Genomic DNA, 25260 nt, shown 5'->3' with positions numbered 1-25260 from the left:
ATAGTACGTAGTGTCGTGAACACGCATCCCAGAGCCTGTGCTACACAAGCTTTTGTGCTTAAAAAGTATACAAATTTTTATTTTTCAAAAAAAAATGACAGATCGTTTCACTAGATAAGACCCCTTCTTCCTCGGCTGGGATCATTTAGAGCCTTTGAAGCTGCATTTAAACTACATTTTGGAAGCTCAAAATCGGGGGCACAACTGAAGTCCATTATATGGAGAAAAATGCTGAAATGTTTTCCTCAAAAACCATCATTTCTTTACAACTGAAGACAGAAAGACATGAACACCTTGGATGACAAGGAGGTGAGTAAATTATTTGTAAATTGTTGTTCTGGAAGTGGACTTATCCTTTAATGATTCAGTTCAGTCGCAATGACTCACTTACTTAACAGTGAGTTGCTGCCGCCTACTGGCGGATTAGATTTCACATGTAAAGTATCTTCATTTTAAAAATACATGTAAATATCAGTATTCAGTGTTTTGTTTAACATAACAAAATATTATTTATGCATTTGTCACTGCAAGTTAAATTGTCCCTCTGAGCTGAATTAAATAGTGTGTAAATATGTAAATAGGCCTATATAAATGCCTAAATGCCTACATTTTTTGACTTATGCCTTCATTTTAGGTTGTAATGTTTACATTTTTCTAAAGTAATGTGAAATTGATTTTTGTATTATTTATATATATATATATATATATATGAAGAGTTCAGATGCAAAACCAGCTAAAAGCCTTCTCGGTCAAAATTGATATAATGATAGTGAGTGAATGCCCCTGACACATATTATACGTCCATCAAATACTTTTACTTCAAACTCACTAAAATCCAGCCTCAGCCCAATCAGAAGTGCCAGTACTTACATAGAAACCTATACGAAGTAGCCAGAAAGAAATGCTTTGAAATGATGAAATCATCACATCCCTACTCGATTACTAAAATAGCTACAGCCCTACTTTATTCTGTATGATTTATAAGCTTGTTTCCTGGTGGAGATCAAAAAATGTCCACACAAGGTCAACATTTACTGGTACACACACTCAATATTCTCTGTATTTTCCCTTGTCTGTAGTTTGCTTCCAACTAGTTAATAGACTAATAGACTTAGCATTGTATATTGTTGGCTCTTTTATGGTTGTTCCTTTTTTGTAAGCATGAATTAATTTGCATATATGAATTGAATAGCAATTCTCTACAGACAGACTGTTAATGTATGTTGTGGGCCGTGAAACTAGCCCATTGGCCTGATTGACTTACCAGAAAAAAAAGCGCACAGTGTTGGTTAATTCTATGTCAGCAACCAAACACTGGATATTTCAGAAGTAATCAAATATTACTCATACAATATTATCACGTGCAGCCATAGCATCTGCGTGTCTTGGCAGCAACAGGCAGCAGATTGGATGTTGATCTTTGGTCAGGTTGGTTTTTGCCAGCAGAGCTTAACCAGCATGGGTGAACCTGTTGACCAGTGCTTATGCCTGAGCCTTAATGTTTCCACATCGTTTTTGTAGTGTGTTAATCTGTGTTTGTCCCTTTCTGGGAACAATAGGACATTTATGTAAGCTTTCCTGTAAGCTTTTATTGAGAGATTGTGTGGAGTTATATGAATATTAGTTATTATTCTGGAAGATTTATGTCAAGTACTTACTTAGTGGTTCTCGTTTGACAACTTTTGGATTAGATTTATTCTTGATTTTACGGGAGCGACATTTTTCAATTTCAGAAGGGTCTTTTTTTTTCTAACTAAACAAGGGAAAATTAGCACGAAAGCGCAATCCCAAAACAGCGCAGATGGGAGGGGACATTTATGCGGGTGATTTACTAACAATACGCTAATTGAAGAACACAGACGCAACATCTCATTTACATACTGACCAATGCAATATATCAAGCACAGCGCAAAATAGCATGGTCACAAATAAAGAATAAAAGAAATAAAGAAACCACAGTACGTTGAAAAGAACCGGAGGCCAAAAAATGAAGGTTTGCTAGAAGTTTTGATAGACCCGGTATTGCGTGACTCTTAGTTGAGGGTTCCAAGTCGTCTTTTATTTCCTGAAGCAAAAATAAAAATAACATGGCTTGGCAAACAATATGTTTGAATAATGTTCTTCTGGCATTCCAAATAAATTATGGAAAATATGTGGAAAAAAACCTCTCCCGCACAAAATAGTTTAAGACATACTTTTGTTGGGCGTTAAAGAAATAATTCCCGTCTGAATCTGATACAAATGCATATTCAGTAAAATCAGACGCAAAAATAACTGTGTCCACGTCTTTTCAATGCTAATTCATCACTGCATGTCTTTAGTAAAACCTGACAGTACAATTTTAACGCCAAGAGACTGTTTGCACTGGCGCAAGCTGTTAGTAAAACTGGCCCTTGATTGTAAAATATATCAGGCCTATAATGTGTTTAAATGATCTTTTTGTTTTTTTTGCAAAGTTTTGATATAAAAACTTATATAATTATTATGTTGTGCTAATGAATTATATTTGTTATCTTTAAAGGAGAAGTCCACTTTCAGAACAAAAATTTACAGATAATGTACTCTCACCTCCATGTCATCCAAGATGTTCATGTCTTTCTTTCTTAGATGTAAAGAAATTATTATTATTTTTTTTTTTTTTTGAGGAAAACATTTCAGGATTTTTCTCCATATAACGGACTGATATGGTGCCCTGAGTTTGAACTTCTAAAATGCAGCTTTAAATGATCCCAAATGCGGTTGTAAATGATCCCAGCCGAGGAAGAAGGATCTTATCTAGTGAAACGATCAGTTATTTTCATTTAACAATAATACAATTTAAATACTTTTTAATGTCAAAAGCTCATCTTGTCTTACTCTGTTTGAACTCCCATCTCCCATCTCATGTTCTCCCTCAACTTCAAAGTCGTCCTATATCACTGTTTTACCTTTTTTGTTAAGGGTGTTTGATCTTCTTTGCATGTTCGCTTTGTAAAGACTGTGTCAGTACTTCTGCAGCGATGTAGGATGATTTTAAAATAATTTTTGAAGTTGAGGCAGAAAATACGATCTGAGTTTTTCGACATACCCTAACTGTCTTGAGTCAGGGAGAGTGAGACAAGACGAGGGTTTGAGATTAAAAAGTATTTAAACTGTATATTCTTCTAAAAGAAAATAACCGATCGTTTCGCTAGATAAGACCCTTCTTCCTCGACTGGGATCATTTTCAACCGCATTTGTGATCGTTTGAAGCTGCATTTAAACTGAATTTTGGAAGTTCAAACTCGGGGCACCATATCAGTCCATTATATGGAGAAAAATGCTGAAATTTCTTTACAGTTGAAGAAAGAAACACATGAAGATCTTAGATGACAAGGGGGTGACTACATTATCTGTGTTTAATATATGCTGTACTCTTCAAAAGTTTATGGTCAGTAAGATATTTGTTTATTTATTTTTTTTAATAAAGTGATGCTTTTATTTAGTAAGTAAATATTAAATTAAGCAAAAGTAACAGTACAGACATTTATGATGTTACAAAAAATCTCTGTGGTGAGTGGTGGTCTTCTAAAATGATGAGGCAAAGTCCTCAAAGTTGTTTTTGTTTTTTTTTTAGTTTTGTTTTTTAATCAAATGTAAATTCATGTCCCAGTCACATTCTCTTTGGTTAAATAAACATTACATACAGAAAGAAAGGGAAAAAATATATTTTTACATTAACAATGTAAAGCCAAGTATGAATCTCATCAGGTTGTTGTTTTTGAGAATTTTACATTTATTCCAAAATAATAACTCACAACAGTAACAGTTTAAACAATATATTTTATTTGTTCAGCTATTCCTTTTAATAGTTGACTTCTAACTAATTTTCAGATCATCAGTCATCAAAGCTCTGTAAATATTGGTCACAAACAAAGATATTTACTTTAAATTTCACCAAGCTGATTACTCACTAAAAAATCCCACAGATCATGTTTTCGGGCCAAGTCTTTTTAAGTCTTATTTTGATGTAACAAAGTGGTTATATCTAAGTGTATGAGTTGTTTACTTACTTTTTAAAATGAGTCTTCCCATTAATGCCATTATACTGTTCATTCAGACTGATTTACAAACACACACAAACACAAGAGGCGGGATTTATCACATGAACCAGTCAGAGCCGAGTATAACCAGTCATATCCAATCATGTCACAATGGAGGCATTGCCTCCTCTCACGTGACTTTCCTCCATTCGTTCTCAGTTACCCCCCAAAAGCTCACCGCATGCTTAGTGGGTCTGTTAAAACTCAATGGGCTCAGGGGAGGCGAGAAAGACGCAGACTCCCGCTAAAAGTTTACCTGCTGGTGTCACTGCTGGAGAATGTTTCTTTAGAAAAACTAGTGTTTCTACGCTTTCTAATGTTGTAATATTGGTGTTGTTTTATTTTTTTACTACACATTTTTTTTTCTCATCCAATATTTTGAGGAGACACTAAAAGCACCCAAAGCAGCACATCTCTTTCCAACATTGTCAAGAATGACAAATGTTTCTTGAACAGCAAATCAGCATATTAGAATGATTTCTGAAGGATCATGTGACACTGAAGACTGAAGTAATGATGCTGAAAATTCAGCTTTGATCACAGGAATCAATTACATTTTAAAGGGGTCATCGGATTTGCCCATTTTCCACAAGTTGATATGATTCTTCAGGGTCTTAATGAAAAGTCTATAATATACTTTGGTTAAAAATTCTCAATGGTTGTGTAAAACAACACCCTTTTTACCTTGCCAAAATCAGCTCTGCAAAAATCAACTCATTCTGGTCGAGGCTGCTTTAAATGCAAATGAGCTCTGCTCGCCCCGCCCCTCTCTTCTCTCTGTGGAGTGACGAGCTTGTTTATTTTAGCCGCATTTAGCCGCTAAACGTTCAAAAAAAAAAAAAAAACGCTAATACGCACTTCTGCTGTAAGTGAAGCTGGATCATGAATGATTTGCGCAAACATAGACGGATATATGTAGATCAGGAGGCGCATTCCCTTCACAAACACATGTAATCCACTGCATCTTCAGCGGCTCAGATGTCGGGAGTAAATGACGACTACTACAAAACGCTCATGTCAATCAACTATCGTGGGAGCGGCCTCTGTCGGTGTGACATGAAAAAGGGGATATTATTTTTTACAGATTAATTAAAAACCACTGTATGGATTTTTATTGTTATAGGGTAGATTTGTTCATACACACTAACACACATTAATGTTCAAACAACATGAAAAAGTAAACGTAGCATCCGATGACCCCTTTAAAACATTTTCAAATAGGAACTATTTATATTTAATTGTACTATTTTACAATATTGCTGTTTTACTGTATTTTTGATCATATGAATGCAACTTTGGTGAGCATTTATATGCATAAACAAGTTCGGGTGTGGAGTGATGGCTTATCCACAGAAGAAGGGATTGTCAGAATGGCGAGGTGGATAGGTGGAGGAAGAGTGTAAAGTCAGTGAAAAGCTGCTTTTGTCTTTCATCTGTGCTTGTGTCCATTCCGCCCCTGCCGCCAAAACCTGTCTGAGGTGTTATGTAATTATGAGAAATACACACAGACATAATGATATAGTGAGGTTTTTATTCATCTGCTTTCTATTTTTCTATTAGACATCGTGGCTGTATCTGTCCATTAAAATGAATGGATGTCTGACTTTAACAGAACAGCAGTGCTTATCCCGTAACTGTATTGAGAAGGATTAAACCCCCCTCCCGTCCACACGCACACCGTCCCGCTTCACCTCCGTGTGGACGTGCAGACCCGTCTTTGACCCCATTTTCAGCATGAGACAGAGAGAAAGCTGAGATGAAGTGGTGTGATATCATTTGTGTCGTGCCCAGTGACGGCGCTCAGATTTAGACACGCGTACGTCCACCGCTCATCAGTCTCAGCAGCACTCCGTCCGAGGAGGACGTTTGTTTTGTTGTGTTGTGGGTCAGAGTCAGGACAGAGGATTAGTTTCTTTGAAAAGTGTGTCGCACCTGGACGTTTTCTGGCTGATTCTTGAACCGTATTCAGTATGTATGTTTTCTTTATCTTCATGTTTTATGGATTATTGTTAGTTTACATTAGTTCAGGCTTTAAAAACACTTACTGCATGATAAAAAATAATATTACAGAAAATATAAAACTATTTCATTTAAACAAATTCATTTAGTGTTATTTCATTAAAAGTGTATTCAAAAATTCAGTAACATTTTACAATAAGGCGTCATTTGTTAACATTAATGTATTAACTAACATGAACGAACAATGAACAATACATTCATTACACTAGTTATTACACTGTTAATGTTAGTTAATAGAAACAGTTCATTTTGTTAATGTTAGTGCATTAACTAATGTTAACAAACACAACCTGTGATTTTAATAATGCATTAAGTAAATGCTGAAATTAACATGAACTAAATTAATAAATGCTGTAGAAGTATTGTTCATTCTTAGTTCATGTTAACTAATGAACCTGTTTGTAAAGTGTTATCTAAAATTCAAACTATACAGCCAATTTTATTAAGAATAGAAAACAATATCAATATTCTTGAGCTTTTGTCAGTTTACTTTTAACCCTATAAAGCACCCTCAGATTCCAGATTTTCAAATAGTTGTGTCCTGTCCTAACAAACCATACATCAATGGAAAGCTTATTTATTCAGCTTTCAGATGATGTATAAATCTCAATTTTGAAAAAGTGACCCTTATGACTGGGTTTGTGATCCAGGGTCACATTTGTACTTGCATTTTGAATGTAATTTGGCAAATAAATGCATTAAATGGGTTTAGTTTTCATGGTTATTAATGTATGCAATTTCAGCAATAAAATGTTATAAAATTTTTCTAAATAGAAAACAAATTTGTTGTTTATTTTAAGAGACCCATCTTATTTTTTCTTATATATTGAGTATTGCTCTTTAATAAAAATATATATATATATATATTTCTTGTCTGATTACTCGATTATAGTCGATGGAATAATTGGGAGAATACTCAATTACTAAAATAATCGATAGCTACAGCCCTAGATGACTTTTTTTCATACTGTGGAAGCCCATTTCCACCACTGAATAAAAAAAAAAAAAAAGTTATTACAACTTTTTATTTCACAATTCTGACTTTGATTTCTGACAGAATTGTGAAATATAAACTTACAGTTCTGAGAAATAAAGTCGCAATTACGTTTTTAAATTTTTTTAATTCAGTGGTGGAAACGGGCTTCCATACCGTACTACATGTAGAAAAATGAAATGTATAAATAAAAGATGCACCAAATATTGATATTCAGCTTTTTTTTTTTTTTTTTTTTTTAGATTGTTAAAAATACATCTGACTTTTTATGACTTTATTATTCTTCAAAAGCAGATATTTAGATGAATGTTTTTCATGTTTGTCCATACAATTAAAGTCAATGAACAACTTTGAAACCTACTGACTTACATTTCAAGTGATGACAGAATGTATTGATTTATTCATGTTGGTGTTGGTTCTGTAAGAAATAATACAAAGATTAGATTGCTTTATTAGGAAGATATTAATTGTGTTTTCGTGTGTTGGTGGTTTTGTTGGCATGGGTTTGGCTTTGTAGTGAAGTGTAAGATCAGAGCGTGCTGTCGTGACTCTAGTTAATGTTTCTGTCGTTGCCATGGATGAACCTGCAGTGCTTGTCTTCATCAGAAACATTAGATCATGTTGTCATTAATAGATGTCCTACATATCATTAATTAAATTACTGTGACAACAGCAGGTGAAATAAATCAGGGTGAGGTGTCAAACCAATGCTGTGGGGCGAGCCTGTGCACGCACAAAAAAATGACACGCTTAGGCCTACTTTCTTTTTACTTTTAAATATTATTCTTGTGTCTTTATATATGACATTTGTGTATAGTTAGACATATTCTTAGCCTTACTAATTTTTTGTATGTTTAGGAAACCAACAGCCTTTTGCAACCCAGTATTTTTCCCCATGATATGACATACTTCTGAGTGAAACAGGATAGCCAGTAAGAAAAAAATTGAGGACAGGGCTTGATTTTATCATTGTGGAATTGATTGGATTGTGAAAAATCTCTATGACAGATTGGAAAGCCTAAAAAATATAAGTGGTGTAACGTCATCCAAAAAGTAATCACAGAAAGGTGAAACAAGATATTTTCATTTGATTTTGATTAAGACAAACTTTTTTTTCTTTGAAATGATGTGTCGAATGATTAATCGTAAGTGTAGAAAGTAAAAAGTTCGATTTTGACTGCAGGGTCAGTTTTGACATGTTATTTCAGAGGGATGTCAACATGAGTTGATATAACACCTTTTATACGAGTGTGTGGTTTAAGTCATGAATCACATGCATGAAATGATGGTGTGTTTCAAGGAGTAATGATAATAGGTATCGCGAACATCAGTCATGTCAGCTAGTCTTCAAGAATGTCAGTGACAGGGTTTGACCACATCCACGTGCTGAATAAATGCATAACTAATTAATCACAGAGTGTGTGTTAGCACTACAAAGCTTACACTAACTCCACCCACCACTGACTGTTGCAAGTAAAGATAGTGACTTTACCTTTTCACACGATTGACGCGAGATCTAATGCACCCTTTTTTATTCCATTCTGCTTTCTTTTCTCATCGTATCTGAAAGGGGTCATAGATTATGATTTCACCTTTTTAACTATAGTTAGTGTGTAATGTGGCTGTTTGAGCATAAACAACAACTGCAAAGTTATGACGTTCGAAGTTCAGTGCAAAGAGTGAAATTGTGGGACTACAACAAGCTACTTCCTGGGTTAGTGGGGCTCCTGAAAATTATAATCCAAATAGTTTCCTCAATCTACGCAAGTTCAATGCTGGATTCACCTAAAAGCTTGTCTTTAAAGATAGAGCAGTTCAAACTATAAAAGTAGAAGCTGTTGTTTATGAGCCACAACCTGTAAGTATGTTTAATTCTTTGTTGATGTGTTTTCCATTAATAGTTTCTATCATTAATTTTATATTGTAGTACACTTTAGTAACTAGCTACCTGTTTTCATTGTTGACATTTTATTAGATTTTTATATCTAAATGTTAGTGAAAAGAATAAAAATGGATATCAATCCACATACAGTGCTGCTTGAAAGTTTGTGAACCCTTTAGAGTTGTATATATTTCTGCATAAATATGACCAAAAAGTTCGTCAGATTTTCACACAAGTTCTGAAAATTGACAGAGAACTCAATCAAACAAATGAGATGAAAATCTATGAAGAATTATCCAGCGTTAAATATTTGTGAGTTGCAAAAATATGTGAATCTCTAGGAATAGCAGTTAATTTGAAGGTGAAATTCGAGTCTATCTGTCCAGAAGCGTTTTCAGTCAATAGGATGACAGTTAGGTGTCTGTGCATGTTTTGTTTAAAAAACAGGGATCTGTTAAAGTCTGATCATGTTTGCAAAAGTGAATCATGGCACAAAGGAGATCTCTGAGGACCTTAGAAAAAGAGTTGTTGTTGCTCATCAGGCTAGAAAAAGTTACAAAACCATCTCTAAAGAGTTTGGACTTCACAAATCCACCGTCAGACAGATTGTGGAGGAAGGATTTTAGACTCCAGTTACCCTCCCCAGAAGTGGTCGACCAACAAAAATCACTCTAAAGCAAGATGTATAATAGTTTCTGAGGTTGTGAAGAACCCCAGGATAACCTCTAAGCAACTAAGAGCCTTTCTCACATTGGTTAATGTTGAAGTTCATGAGTCCATCATCAGAAGAACAATGAACAACCGTGGTGTACATGGCAGGGCTGCAAGGAGAAATCCACAACTCTCCAAAAAACACTGCTGCCTGTCTAACGGTCTAATCGGATTCAATGATCTATGCTAAGCTGTGCTAAAAGTGCTACCGCCAGACCTGGAGATCCCTGAATGGATTCAGAAACGGTAAAACTCAACAGTTTAACTCTAGGGGAGTTGGAAAATGAGCCTATTTTCAGAACAAGTGGAGTGTTCCTTTAAGACAGTTAGGGTATGTCAAAAAACTCCTATCTCATTTTCTCCTCCAACTTCAAAATCATCCTACATCACTGTTTTTCGCCCCCTTTTTTTGTAAAGGGCGTTTGACCCTACTTGCACGTTCACTTTGTAAACACTGCTGCCGACTTCTGTAGCAATGTAGGACGATTATGAAGTTGGAGGAGAAAATGAGATGGGGTTTTTCGACATACCCTAACTGCACCCTAACGGATTTACCCTCATAGTGCAGAGCACAGCGTCTTCTCAACGTGATGCTATACAGGAATCCGCTACAGTGTTTGAGGAAGGGGGGGTTTCCAGTTATCCCGGGTCTGTGTGCATAACAAGTGGGCAAGCAATATGCTAATGTTTCAAGTTAACGTCAACTTGAAACAGCTAAAGATTCGTTTTAAAAACGACTCATTGACATGACTCGGAATTGTTAAAAGGCATTAACTTTATACATGGCGCACTTTCAGATTTACAAATTTACAGGATGTTTTCATTCACTTAGAGCTGTGTTACACACTGCATGAAAGGTAATTTTCAAAAATCTATAATAGGGGCACTTTTTTATATATAAGCATAAATATATATCAATGTGGTTAGGAGTTGGGGGGGTAGCTGTAGGGGTGGCGTTTAGAGATACGTATTTGTACAGTCATCCAACATCCAATTATTATTTTTTACAAATACAGTGGGTACGGAAAGTATTCAGACCCCCTTAAATTTTTCACTCTTTGTTATATTGCAGCCATTTGCTAAAATCATTTAAGTTCTTTTTTTTCCTCATTAATGTACACACATCACCCCATATTGACAGAAAAACACAGAATTGTTGACATTTTTGCAGATTTATTAAAAAAGAAAAACTGAAATATCACATGGCCCTAAGTGTTCAGACCCTTTGCTGCGACACTCATATATTTAACTCAGGCGCTGTCCATTTCTTCTGATCATTCTTGAGATGGTTCTACACCTTCATTTGAGTCCAGCTGTGTTTGATTATACTGATTGGACTTGATTAGGAAAGCCACACACCTGTCTATATTAGACCTTACAGCTCACAGTGCATGTCAGAGCAAATGAGAATCATGAGGTCAAAGGAACTGCCTGAAGAGCTCAGAGACAGAATTGTGGCAAGGCACAGATCTGGCCAAGGTTACCAAAAAATTTCTGCTGCACTTAAGGTTCCTAAGAGCACAGTGGCCTCCGTAATCCTTAAATGGAAGACGTTTGGGACGACCAGAACCCTTCCTAGAGCTGGCCGTCCGGCCAAACTGAGCTATCGGGGGAGAAGAGCCTTGGTGAGAGAGGTAAAGAAGAACCCAAAGATCACTGTGGCTGAGCTCCAGAGATGCAGTTAGGAGATGGGAGAAAGTTGTAGAAAGTCAACCATCACTGCAGCCCTCCACCAGTCGGGGCTTTATGCCAGAGTGGCCCGACGGAAGCCTCTCCTCAGTGCAAGACACATGAAAGCCCGCATGGAGTTTGCTAGAAAACACCTGAAGGACTCCAAGATGGTGAGAAATAAGATTCTCTGGTCTGATGAGACCAAGATAGAACTTTTTGGCCTTAATTCTAAGCGGTATGTGTGGAGAAAACCAGGCACTGCTCATCACCGTCCAATACAGTCCCAACAGTGAAGCATGGTGGTGGCAGCATCATGCTGTGGGGGTGTTTTTCAGCTGCAGGGACAGGACGACTGGTTGCAATCGAGGGAAAGATGAATGCGGCCAAGTACAGGAATATCCTGGACGAAAACCTTCTCCAGAGTGCTCAGGACCTCAGACTGGGCCGAAGGTTTACCTTCCAACAAGACAATGACCTTAAGCTCACAGCTAAAATAACGAAGGAGTGGCTTCACAACAACTCCGTGACTGTTCTTGAATGGCCCAGCCAGAGCCCTGACTTAAACCCAATTGAGCATCTCTGGAGAGACCTAAAAATGGCTGTCCACCAACATTTACCATCCAACCTGACAGAACTGGAGAGGATCTGCAAGGAGGAATGGCAGAGGATCCCCAAATCCAGGTGTGAAAAACTTGTTGCATCTTTCCCAAAAAGACTCATGTCTGTATTAGATCAAAAGGGTGCTTCTACTAAATACTGAGCAAAGGGTCTGAATACTTAGGACCATGTGATATTTCAGTTTTTCTTTTTTAATAAATCTGCAAAAATGTCAACAATTCTGTGTTTTTCTGTCAATATGGGGTGCTGTGTGTACATTAATGAGGAAAAAAAAAAGAACTTAAATGATTTTAGCAAATGGCTGCAATATAACAAAGAGTGAAAAATTTAAGGGGGTCTGAATACTTTCCGTACCCACTGTATGTACATTTATTATTTTAATATAATCAGATACACTGAATGTGCTGTTGCATACTATTTTACAATGTACTATAATATACTGATGTGCAAATAGTATTTGCCACGATTTACACAGTGCAAAAAAGCAGCTATTTTCACATTGCGCAAGAAGCCTCTGACAAATAAAAATGGCAATTTTTATTTGGGGTAATTACTCACCCTCATGGCGTTTCAAACTCCTAAGACTTTTGTTTGATCACTTTGTTTTTTAATAAATCTGAGAGCTTTCTGACCATGCATAGACTGCTATGCGGCTACCACATTCAAGGCCCAGAAAAGTAGTAAGGACCTTGATAAATTAGTCTGGGTTTAACCATAATGTCACGAAGCTATGAGAATACTTTCTGTGCATGAAGAAAACAAAAATAATGACTTCATTTAACAATTGCTTCTCTTCCGTGTCGGTTTTGGATGAACTAAACCTTTAATATAGCACACAAGTCATGAATGGTCTGCATTTACTTTGACTGTGGAAATGAGGAGTCTAGATATATCCTATTGTGCTTCATGAAAAAGGTTTCAACAATATTGTTTCACGGTGGCGAGTAGATGACAGAGTTTTTATTTTGGGTGAACTGTCCTTTTCCGAAAAGGCTGAAGTTGCACAAATGTACCATGGGCAGTGGCGTCTCCCTCTTTCTCATGTTCATAAAGTCTTTTTTTTTGTAGCTGCTTCCCTTTAACAGTGAACATATCATTTTGTTTGACTGATTGAGGATCTGTGATTAATACAATGTTGTGAAACAGAGAGTTTCACAACATTGTATTAATCACAGATCCTAAGTTGTTCAGAGTTTGGTTTAGTTTCAGTTTGAGGTGTTTTGGCTGTGTTCACTCAGCGCCGCTCTTCTGACCTGTTTCCACAGGAAGATCTGTGTGCACTGTAAGTGTGTGCGCGAGGAGCATGTGGTGCGTTCTGTGCCCGGACAGCTGGAGAGAATGATGATGAAACTGGTGTCAGACTTCCAGAGGCACTCCATATCCGACGACGACTCGGGCTGCGCCTCAGAAGAATACGCCTGGGTGCCACCCGGGATCAAGCCTGAACAGGTGAGCAGGCAGCACTCACGAGAATCTATACCAGAGGCTGCGCTGGACTACAACATTGTCCGTTATTTTGACGGACAGGGCCGTAAAAATTCTGTCATGATCTATTATTACTCGTCCTTTTAATTTTCAGATTTTAATTAGAATAACACATTTATTTGCTTTTATTTTTGTTCACATGAACCTACAGGACGACAGCACAGTGTTTAAAAAATACGCTAGGGCTGGGTAAAAAAACAAAAACAAATAAAAGATTAATAGATTCTCATTTTAATGAACCAATGTTGATTCCTGAATCACAATCGATCTCTTGGTCTATGCTGTTTTCAGTTGATGAATGGACGTAGTGCGTCTTCCTTCCAATAAATAACAATAGGCTAGGCTTAGACTTTTGATATCAAACAAAGTCTCAGATTTCAAATTCTGTCAGTTTCTTTAGGACATTCAAGCAATAAATACCGTTTTGGCGCTCTTTAATGTAGCGTGATACATTGTTGTAGCCTCTGTTTACTCGCCTGTGCGTAATCAAACGCATAGGAAAACATTCGTGACAGTTCCGTTTTTGTTCTGGATCCAGTGCTCTGCTGCTACACTGGAGCGCACTTGCCTCCAACTGGATAGGGGTGGGAATTACAGCTACAATTTAAAGTAGATCACCCTCAGTAAAGTGTTAAAGAAGTCCACTTCCAAAACAAGGATTCACATATAATGTACTCACCCCCTTGTCATCCAAGATGTTCATGTCTTTCTTTCTTCAGTCGTAAAGAAATTATGTTTTTTGAGGAAAACATTTCTGCATTTTTCTCCATATAATGGACTGATATGGTGCTCCGACTTTGAACTTCCAAAATGCAGTTTAAATGCGGCTTCAAACGATCACAAATGCGGTTGTAAATGATCCCAGCCGAGGAAGAAGGGTCTTATCTAGCTAAACGATTGATTATTTTCATAAAAATAATACAATTTATATACTTTTTAATGTCAAATGCTCATCTTGTCTTGCTCTGTCTGGACTGTTTTTCGGTTCATGACAATTAGGGTATATCGAAAAACTCCCATCTCATGTTCTCCCTCAACTTCAAAATCATCCTATATCGCTGTTTTACCTTTTTTGTTAAGGGTGTTTGATCTTCTTTGCATTTTCACTTTGCAAAGACTGTGCAGGAACATCTGCAGCGATGTAGGATGATTTTGAAATTATTTTTGAAGTTGAGTGAGAAAATATGATGGGAGTTTTTCGACATACCCTAACTGTCTTGAGTCAGAATACACAGAGTTCAGGGAGAGAAAGACAAGATGAGCGTTTGAGAATAAAAAGTATTTAAATTGTATTATTTTTTTAATGAAAATAATCGATCGTTTCGCTAGATAAGACCCTTCTTCCTTGGCTGGGATGGTTTACAACCGCATTTGGGATCGTTTGAAGCCGCATTTAAACTGTATTTTGGAAGTTCAAAATCGGGGCACCATATCAGTCCATTATATGGAGAAAAATGCTGAAATGTTTTCCTCAAAAAACAAAATTTCTTTACGACTGAAGAAAGAAAGACATGAACATCTTGGATGACAAGGGGGTGAGTACATTATATGTGAATCTTTGTTTTCTCCCCCTAGTGGGCAGTGTCAAGTGTCATATTAAATACAGTACTTTTTTTAATCTTGACAGAAAACATAATTGGAAAAGTCTGAGTCTCAAGGTTCTTTACTCAGTGCTTATTTTGTGATAGACGTAATATTGTCACTTAGATTACAGAATATTTTGTAAACTAATTTTATTATATAAAATAAAAAAAGTTAGTACAGTACGTTTACTTTACAGTAAACATAAACTCTAAAAAGCCCTTTGCAGTTTTTTTTTTTTTTTTTTTTTTTTTTTTTTTTTTGGAAAAGCAATAATCAGCTGATTCTCTTTGAAAAGAGACAAACCTTAGAATACCTTAGGGCTCACTGTACCTTAAAGGATTAGTTCACTTTCAGAATAAAACATTTTCCGATAATTTGCTCACCCCTGTGTCTTCCAAGATGTTCATGTCTTTCTTTCTTCAGTCGAAAAGAAATTAAGGTTTATGAGGAAAACATTGCAGGAGTTTTCTCCATGTGGTAGACTTCAATGGTGCTCAGTGGATTGAAGGTTAAAAATTCAGTTTCAGTGCAGCTTCAAAGGGCTCTACATGATTCCAGCCATGGAATTGGTGAATTATCTAGTGAAACAAAGGGTTATTTTCTAAAAAAAAAAAAAAATGTATATACTTGTTAACCACAAATGCTCATCTTGCAAAAACTCAACCTCACATATTGGTGGAAGTTCCAGACCAAGCGTTTACAAAGTGAATGTGCAAAGAACGAGAACGTCAAACACCCTTTACAAAAAAGGTAGAAGAACAATGTTGGTGATTTTGAAGTTGGAGGAGAAAAAAGTATATTTACTATTTTTTTTTAAGAAAATGACAGATTGTTTTGCTAGATAAGACCCTTATTCCTCAGCTGGGATCGTTTAGAGGCTTTTGAAGCTTTGTTGAAACTACAATTTAGACCTTCAAATGGTTGATTCCCATTGAAGTCCACTATATGGAGAAAAATGTTTTTCTCAAAAAGCTTCATTTCTTTTTGACTTAAGAAAGAAAGACATGCACATTTTGGAAGACATGGGAGTAAATTATAGGGAATTTTTTATTGTGGAAGTGAACTAATCCTTTGAACTGTTAATGAATTACAACCATTTAAGTTCAGATTTTCACATTTATGTTCAAAAAGGGGGGTAACAAGTTAATATGTGTGTTCTTGTTTGTTCAGGTATATCAGTACTTCAGCTGTATTCCAGAGGACAAAGTTCCATACGTCAACAGTCCAGGAGAACGATACCGTATTAAACAGCTTTTACACCAGCTGCCGGCCCATGACAGCGAGGTAAAACATCCTCAGACTCATCTCTGGATAATGTGAATCAGTTATTTTTACATTTTTTAAATCCAGCTTCATCTAAATATAACAGAAATTTGAATTTAAAATTTAAACTGTGTAAACATGTGAAGAGTTCCAATGCAAAAGTCATCTTGTTCAAAAATGAGATAACGGTGCTAAGTGAATGCTCTTCACACATATATGTTCATCAAGTACTTTCACGTCAAATGTGCTAAATCTCAAACTCAGCCCATTCAGAAGAACCAGTACTTACATAGAAACCTGTATAAATAAAAACAGTTTTGGAAAGGGCTTGAACTCAGCTTTCATATAGTATTAAAACCTAAAAAAAACCCCCTAAAACCTAAAATTTCACCATGTGTTGGGTTTTCCTAGATTGCATCACATATAATCATAATATAACAGCATAATAATGCAAGAAAGCCTACACATTTTCAAATGACAACAAACGTTTAATTCTTAAGAATATTTAGATCAGGCAAATTAAGTATCAAAATATTAGATACCTTAAAAAACTTTTTTTATCGAACAAAAAGTGCAAAGGAACAAGTAGAAAAAAGAAAAATGCACAAAGAACTTGTATGGAGATTATTTTTTTTTTCTCCATCTGCAGATTTTTTTTTCCTGACCTTCTTTTCTCTGTAAATTAAGGGTGAACACAATTGCTGCAAAACACAATCCCTACTTAGCAGTCAGATGTCTGTATGCACAAAGGCACAGATCCCTAAACAAGGCCATATCTGCAGATGAAACTTTTAGAAGCAATTTTTTAAAATTTGAACTACCACCTCATGATTACACTGTTATGTAGGAGAAGCTGCAAAAGACACAGGCGCAAATGGTATGCCAAAAACATGGTGAAATTATTTTTTTATGTAAATGTAATGTCAATATATTGCATCACCAAAAATGACTGAGGTCATGTACATATATTGTGCGATAAGTTGATATATTGATTATTGCGACAGGCCTAGTTTCCACAACATCAACCAGCAAATCAGCATATTAGAATGATTTCTGAAGGATCATGTGACACTGAAGACTGGAGTAATGATGCTGAAAATTTACTGGAATAAATTACATTTTACAATAGATTTACATGGAGAGCAGTTATTTTAAATTGCAATAATACGTCACAATATTACAGTTTTTACTGTATTTTCGATCAAATAAATGCAGCCTTGATGAGCAGAAGAAAAAAAGGGTATATTATGGTAATATTTGTGGTACTTCCTTAATGCTGAAGTGAATTTAATAAATCGTTATTCTACCATATTTTTACTGTAACACAGTGATGACAATCATCAACAATGATGTGAATTACAAAAAAAAATAAAAAATATGTAGAAGAAAAACAACAATCTTGATGAACATAAAATTAGGCTTCATTTTCATTATGCAAAATATCATTTCTTGTATATCTTTCTAGTGATTTTAGGGCCAGCAGATCAATTTTGCCTTCTGTAATCATCACAACTTGCCTAAAATAAAATCTAAATAGATATAAAACAGATATAAAAATAAAATAGGTATAAAACAGTTGAAGTATAAAACAATGTTAGTTTAAACATTAAACCTAGATAAATGTGTGCTATTAGGCGCATATCCAATCATTTGTGCGGAGAGTGGAAGCTAAAGCCGCTTTGCAGGACATGGAGGCGCCATGTGAAAACATTCAGTGGAAACAATTTAAAATATTCTGTCATTTTTGCTCATAAAGGTAAGAGTAATACATCATTCGAAATTGTAAAGGGTCTACTTTTATTTGTGCACTCATAATATCAACAAAATGTTTCAAACGGTGCTTTTATAAAATAAAGAAAACAAACATGATGTGCTTTCTGTCATCTCAACAGGAGCGCTTCACAAAAATGAACTGAAACTCAGCGAATACATACCTCACAGACATGATACATATATCTATAGAAAGCTTAAAATTATTACTTAATGAAATAAAATGATCGACAACTCTTTCATTATGTAATCTGTAAAGATGCATTTCTCTCTAAAGGCACGAGTCAGGATCGGCAACTTCATCCTTGCAACACTGACTTAGAAAACATTAGTTTATCAATAAATAATTCAAAAATCTACTTACTGTTTCTCCCTAACACATTCATGGTCATAACTTTTGGGGCACCATATCAGTCCATTATATGGAAAAAAACGCTTAAATGTTTTCCTCAAAAAACATAATGTCTTTACGACTGAAGTAAAAAAAACATGAACATCTTGGATGACAAGGGGGTGAGTACATTATATGTACATTTTTGTTCTGGAAGTGAACTGCTCCTTTAATGAGTGTCAGGGAGTAACTAGTTACATGTAACATAATTTAATTCCAAAAAGTGTATTTAAATTAGTTACTTATTCAGATGTCACCCCCTTTGTAATTGTTAACATTTTCATAAATCTTGTATTACTATTTACTATTTCTTATGATTTTAAATCTGTATTTAATGATCTCAAAGTAAAAAGAGGTGCTAAAGTCTGATTTCGTGGTGACTGTGCTTTAAATTTAAATGATTTATAATTTAATTAAAAAGATGAAGGATTTGAAAGTTGGTTTGATTTGCTTCAAATTGAAGTCACTTTGGATCAAAGCGTTTGCTAAATGACTGAATGGAAAAGTAAATTTAGAAATGTAATCAAATGTAATTAATTACATAATAAAGTAATTGAAATAGTTACACTATTTATTACACTTTTGTAATCTGCAACCTATTACATTTCCCCAGTAACCTTCCCAACACTGTTAATGACGATGATGTCATGTTGTTGTTAGTGTGTGTTGGTCTTGTGTGAGTTGTAACAGTATCGTTAATGTGTTTGTGTGCCCAGCCTCAGTACTGTAACTCTCTGGATGAAGAAGAGAAGAAAGAACTGAGGTTATTCAGCCAGCAGAGGAAGAGAGAGAATCTGGGCCGTGGCATTGTGCGACTTTTTCCAGTCACCATGACCGGAGCCATCTGTCAACAGGTAGAGATACAGAGACATGATCACATCAGCCGTGATGCATCTCCTCAGCTCTAACGTCACCTTCAATTGACAACTCACTGCTTCACTGCCCAGGAAAAACAGTGTATACTTATCCGAGTAACCCTTCAGCTGAAGTATGGCGCGTGCATTGAAATACTTGAGCTGAAGAGGCTCTCGTCTGGCATGTGGCTTCAGGAAACTTTTTGATGTGCTGTGATCAATTCAGACTCCAGTCTGAGCAGAGCCAACACCGATATCATATGTGCTAGATAAAAGTGCATATTTTCCATACAACCGCTGAGATACTTCAAGGGTTTTGCCACATTTCAACACCCATAATGCACTCCAGCTGATGAGTAGCTGCCAGGAGGGTGTGACTGTGTTGAGGAGAGGCAGTTTGTGTCATGTTGTGTTGATTTGTGTGAACACTCAGTCTTTTTATCTCATCAAACACAGAAGGAACAGAATTAGTCTGTCATCTTTCTTTCATATTTCTCCTTAAATAGTTTTTAATTTTGGCTTTATGATAGCTGTTTATTACAGAGGCTTCGCTCTGCTAAACAACAGGGCAGTGCTGTAAAACACTGCTAGACATGATGTAAACCAGATTTACCCCTTTATATGTGGTAAAATCACTGTAAGACAAGCTTAAATGGCTTTATATATATATATGTATATATATATATAATTTTTTTAAAAAATGAATAATTACTTTTATTAGTGATATAATCAAGATAAACTAAACTATTTTTTAGCCTGCTATAAAAAAAAGTACAAAACATATTTGACTCATCCTGCACTTTACTGTTATTAATAATAGTAATAATAATAATTTATTTTTACTAAATTATAAAAATAAAATTAAATAAAGACACATTACCTTAGTAATAATTTTATTATCTTAATATTCTTCTTCTTCTTCTTCTTCTTCTTCTTCTTCTTCTTCTTCTTCTTCTTCTTCTTCTTCTTCTTCTTCTTATTATTATTATTATTATTATTATTATTATTATATTTAAAAATAAAATAAATACTTTTGTACTGTAAAAAAGAATGGTGTATTTAATAATAATAATAAATTATATTTAATTTTTACTAATTATAATTATAAAAATAAAAGGAAAAATAATGAGATACTATAGTAATAGTTTTATTATTTGATTATTATTATTATTATTATTATTATTATTATATCTAAAAAGAAATACTTTATTACTGTAAAAAAGAATTGAGTATTTAATAATAATAATATAATAATAACTTCTTATTAGTATTATATCAATAATTGTACTATAATTGAATTTTTTTGTTATACGTTTTCAAAATAATAATAATATATTATTTATACATTATTATCATTTGTACTATAAAATAAAAAAGTAAATACTTGTTTCTTTTATTTTACAGGACAATAGTATTATTACTATAGTAACATTTGTTTGTTTACTTAATTTATATATTTTTATTAATAAGAAGAATAATACATGTATTATTAATACTGTATCAATAATTATACTATAGTGATATTAATATGTACTGTAATATTTGTACTGTAAAATAAAAATATTAAATACTTGTTTCTTTAATTTTACAGAACAATAGTATTATTACTAAAGTAATATTTCTTTATTTAATTTCCATATTATTATTATTATTATGTAAATTTGAAGTTATACAAATGAAAACAATCTTATAGAAATACTATTGTACTGTAAAAAAAATAGTATTTAATAATTTTATTGTACAGTACAACAATAAAATAACAATACTAATATTACAATTCTTTGCTTTCATATGTTAAACTATATAGAGCAGCTTTTTGTTATATTACTATACCAGTAAAATGTAAATAAATGAATAAAACTGCACCGATCAGCAGATTTCATTGGATGTTTAACTGTTCCTGCTGTTTTGCTTTATTTCTGTGTGATCCCAGCGGTCATGTGGGAGCGACCAGCGATTTCAGAAAATGCTGAGTTTCCAACATGTAATTATGAGTTTGGAAACTTTCGAAATGTCTCTTCTCACCCCGCTGTCTTCCTCTCTGTGTGTTGATCAGTGTGGAAGGCAGATCTGCGGCGGGGACATAGCGGTGTTTGCGTCACGAGCGGGTCACGGCTCCTGCTGGCATCCTCAGTGCTTCCAGTGCGCTTCCTGTAACGAGCTGCTGGTGGATCTCATTTACTTCTATCAGGACGGACACATCTACTGCGGCCGGCACCACGCAGAGCGCATCAAACCCCGCTGCCAGGCCTGTGACGAGGTGACCGCTGGACTTCATTTCTATCCCCCCAGTTTTCAACAAGTTCCTATTTATATCCATTTGTTGGTACTTAAATGTCTGAGTTTGCTGGATGTGTGGTGTAGTGGTTATCACACATGTGCCAGAGCCTCGGTGCTCATGCAGAGAACATTATTCTAATTTATACTCTTCTAATTTATGTGCTCGGTAAAGAAATACTATAATAATACTAATAATAACTAAATTAATAATAATAAAAATAATAAAATGTTATTTATTATTATTATTATTATTACTATTATTAATAGTATAAAGATATACACTGTAAAATAAATGCTGGAGTTCATAAGAAGAAGAAGAAGAAATGTTGTTGTTGTTGTTGTTGTTGTTGTTGTTGTTGTTGTTGTTGTTGTTGTTGTTATTATTATTATTATTATTAATTAAATAGATATACACTGTGAAATACAGACTGGAGTGAAGAAGAAGAAGAAGAAGAAATGTTGTTGTTGTTATTATTATTATAATTAAATAGATATACACTGTAAGACTGGAGTACATAATAATAATAATAATAGTAATAATAATAATAAATATATTTTCTAATAAATTATTAAATAATTTATTAATTAATTAAACCCATAGAATTTGATTAGTACATAAATGATAATAATATGTATTATTATTATTATTATTATTATTATTATTATCAATATAATCAGTAAAGATATGTAGTACTAATAATATAATATTAATAATACTATTGTACTGTAAAATAACGACTGGAGTACATAATAATAATAATAATAATAATAATAATAATAATACATATTTTCAAATAATTTATTAAATTATTTATTAATTTACTAAACCCATAGAATTTGATAAGTACATAATAATGATAATAACATTATTACTATTATTATTATTAATTATTATTATTATTATCAGTACTAATAATATAATAGTAATAATACTGTAAAATAAAGACTGGAGTACATAATAATAATAATAATAATAATAATAATAATAATGATTATATATATATATATATATATATATATATATATATATATATATATATATAATCATAATAATAATTAATAATAGTAATATTTGAAATACTATTTGTATTTTATTATTTATAAAATGTAATTAATGAAACTATATTACAGTACAGTGTTATTTTTGTATATAGTTCTTGTTAGTATTTTGAATTAGATTTTATTTTTATATTTTCTTTTTCACTTTAATTTCATTAGTTTTACTTTATTTTAGTACTTCAACATAACCAAAATATAAATGAGAAGCTAGCTAGAAAAAATGTTTGTTTTTATTTTATTTTATTTCAATGTAACAAATATTTTTTACTGTATTTGATTTTAGTTTACTATAATAACCCTTCTATAATAACAGTACTATACAATCCCATATTATACTGTTTATCCCATAACTAACAGAGTTTCACTAAGAGTTTAATCCGGCCCTACGTGATTTATTGACTAAGTTCAAACCCGTACTGTTGCTGTGCATGTGACTTACGCAGTATCTTGTCTTTCTGCGGTTGATCAGATCATCTTTGCGGACGAGTGTACGGAGGCCGAGGGCCGGCACTGGCACATGAAGCATTTCTGCTGTTTCGAGTGTGAGACGGCGCTGGGCGGCCAGCGGTACATCATGAGAGAGAGTCGGCCGTACTGCTGCCACTGCTACGAGTCACTGTACGCCGAATACTGTGACACCTGCGGAGAACACATCGGTGAGAGCAGACAGACAAACACTGCACACCAGCACTATGATCCAACCGCAGATTACATGACACACAATGAGAGAGTTTTAAAAAAATGTAAAAGAATCTGTAGTTAGAGTTCAAAATTTCGATATAATGTTTATGCGCCAAAAACAGAATAAAAAAGAGCGCTACTCATTGTAAACACACCACACAGAACAATACGTGTTGTTCGTGTGGTGCGTCAAGTTCACGTGTTTACTCGCGGATGAGTTTCTCACGCAAGCACTAAACAGCGCTGTGAGATCCAGTGTGAAGTGCTTTAATTCAGTGTAGAACACAAATGACTTGGTTTACAGCCAGATGAAACAGGAGAAACACTGTGCGCAACAATAGAGTCAATATTGCCATCATTTACTATAGATTTACTGTAAAAACACTAACTGCACCGCAGTATTGTGTCATAATGTAACTGTTAGGCAGGTATTCATATGATATTATTATTGTAAACGTATTAAATGTATTAAAGGAGTAATGGAATATAATTACAGTATTTTTTGTGATTAAGCTATAGCATTTGTGCATTTATACCAAATAAATTTAGTCTGCTGTTCTTCATGCAAATACCTAGAAACCACATGATTACCATGGTACTGAGGTGCTACATTTGTGGTTTTAACTGTGGTTATCATGATCTAAATATATGCTACTGAAGACCAATGGTTAGTTGGTAAAAAAAAATAAATAAATAAATAAATAAAAATAAAACAGTCACAGTAATTTCACCATACTAAAATGAGGTTTCTACAATTTTTATGGATGTTACTGATTTTTATAATGAACATACGTTTACATCTGCATCGTAAATCTAGGTAGCATCAAATGTTATGTATATATATATAATATTATTATTATTATTATTATTATTATTATCATTAATAAAAATAAAATTATTATTATTATTTATATTATCAGGCAACACAAGCCTGTTTCTTGATTTGAAACAATATCACTCATTAGAACTTCCAGAAATTATTTAATAGAAAAAATTATTTTTTTCTATTAAGATATTTATTTTGTTAAGGAAACATTTAAAGAATGAAGAAACGTGAGTGTTTGTCATGTAAATTCTGACCATAAAGAGCCGTTTAAAACCACAGTTAAGCATCTGGTTTCTACAACTTTGACTTTGGAGCAAAAACCAGCCTTTAACTCAAAAGAAATAAAAAAATTGACATTTATTGTGATAATTATCAATATTGATGATAATTTTTTGGCCATATCACCCAGCCATATAGCAACAATTTTGAGGCTGAACAAAAACATATAATCTGAAAAATTACATGAAGGAAAAAAAGAAAACATTTTATTTATTTGTTTATTTTGCATTAAGGATTTTTTATCTCCCTCTTTTCATTATCATAATCTCATCACTATAAATAATTGTTTTCTAAAAACCGTTTAAATTAAAGGCAAATACTACTATGATGCAACTTTTTGCATTGAAATATTGAGAATTTAGTGGCAAACTGAGTATTATCATGAAATCTAAGCTACTTTTTGAGATAATCTGCATACATGATAATGCCACCAGCTACTATCATTTAAAAGTTTGGGAACAGTGTGTGTGTATATATATATATATATATATATATATATATATAATATATATAAATTTTTTCATGAAGGATGTTATGAATTTGTCAGAAGTTGCAGTAAAGACAGTAAAGATTTCTATTTCAAAAATATTCTGTTCTTTTGAACTTTCTATTCAAAGAATCCTGAAACAAATATATATCAAAGTGTCCACAAAATATAAACCGTTTTTAACACTGATAATAATAATAAATGTTCTAATATGTTAATTTAATAATAAATCATCATATTAGAATGATTTCTGAAGAGTCATGTGACACTGGAGTAATGATGCTAAAAATTCAGCCTTGAATCACAGAAATAAATTACATTTTACAATATATTAAAATAGAAATC

The 25260-nt window shown here is 33.8% G+C and overlaps 1 protein-coding gene across 1 annotated transcript in view; it reads left to right on the top strand.

The window, feature by feature from the left end:
• Positions 1 to 25260, top strand: part of prickle3 (prickle homolog 3) — a 58748-nt gene that overhangs the window by 24690 nt on the left and 8798 nt on the right. The window contains 5 exon segments of the mRNA XM_051118143.1: positions 13222 to 13405; positions 16196 to 16309; positions 19166 to 19303; positions 21360 to 21563; positions 23112 to 23298. Coding sequence (XP_050974100.1) covers positions 13222 to 13405; positions 16196 to 16309; positions 19166 to 19303; positions 21360 to 21563; positions 23112 to 23298 — 827 coding nt within the window.

The sequence above is a fragment of the Labeo rohita genome, chromosome 8, assembly GCF_022985175.1.
Source record: "Labeo rohita strain BAU-BD-2019 chromosome 8, IGBB_LRoh.1.0, whole genome shotgun sequence".
In the NCBI taxonomy this organism is placed as follows: Eukaryota; Metazoa; Chordata; class Actinopteri; order Cypriniformes; family Cyprinidae; genus Labeo; species Labeo rohita.
The sequence above is the reverse complement of the archived record's forward strand: the minus strand, read 5'-3'. Positions and strand labels throughout refer to the sequence as shown.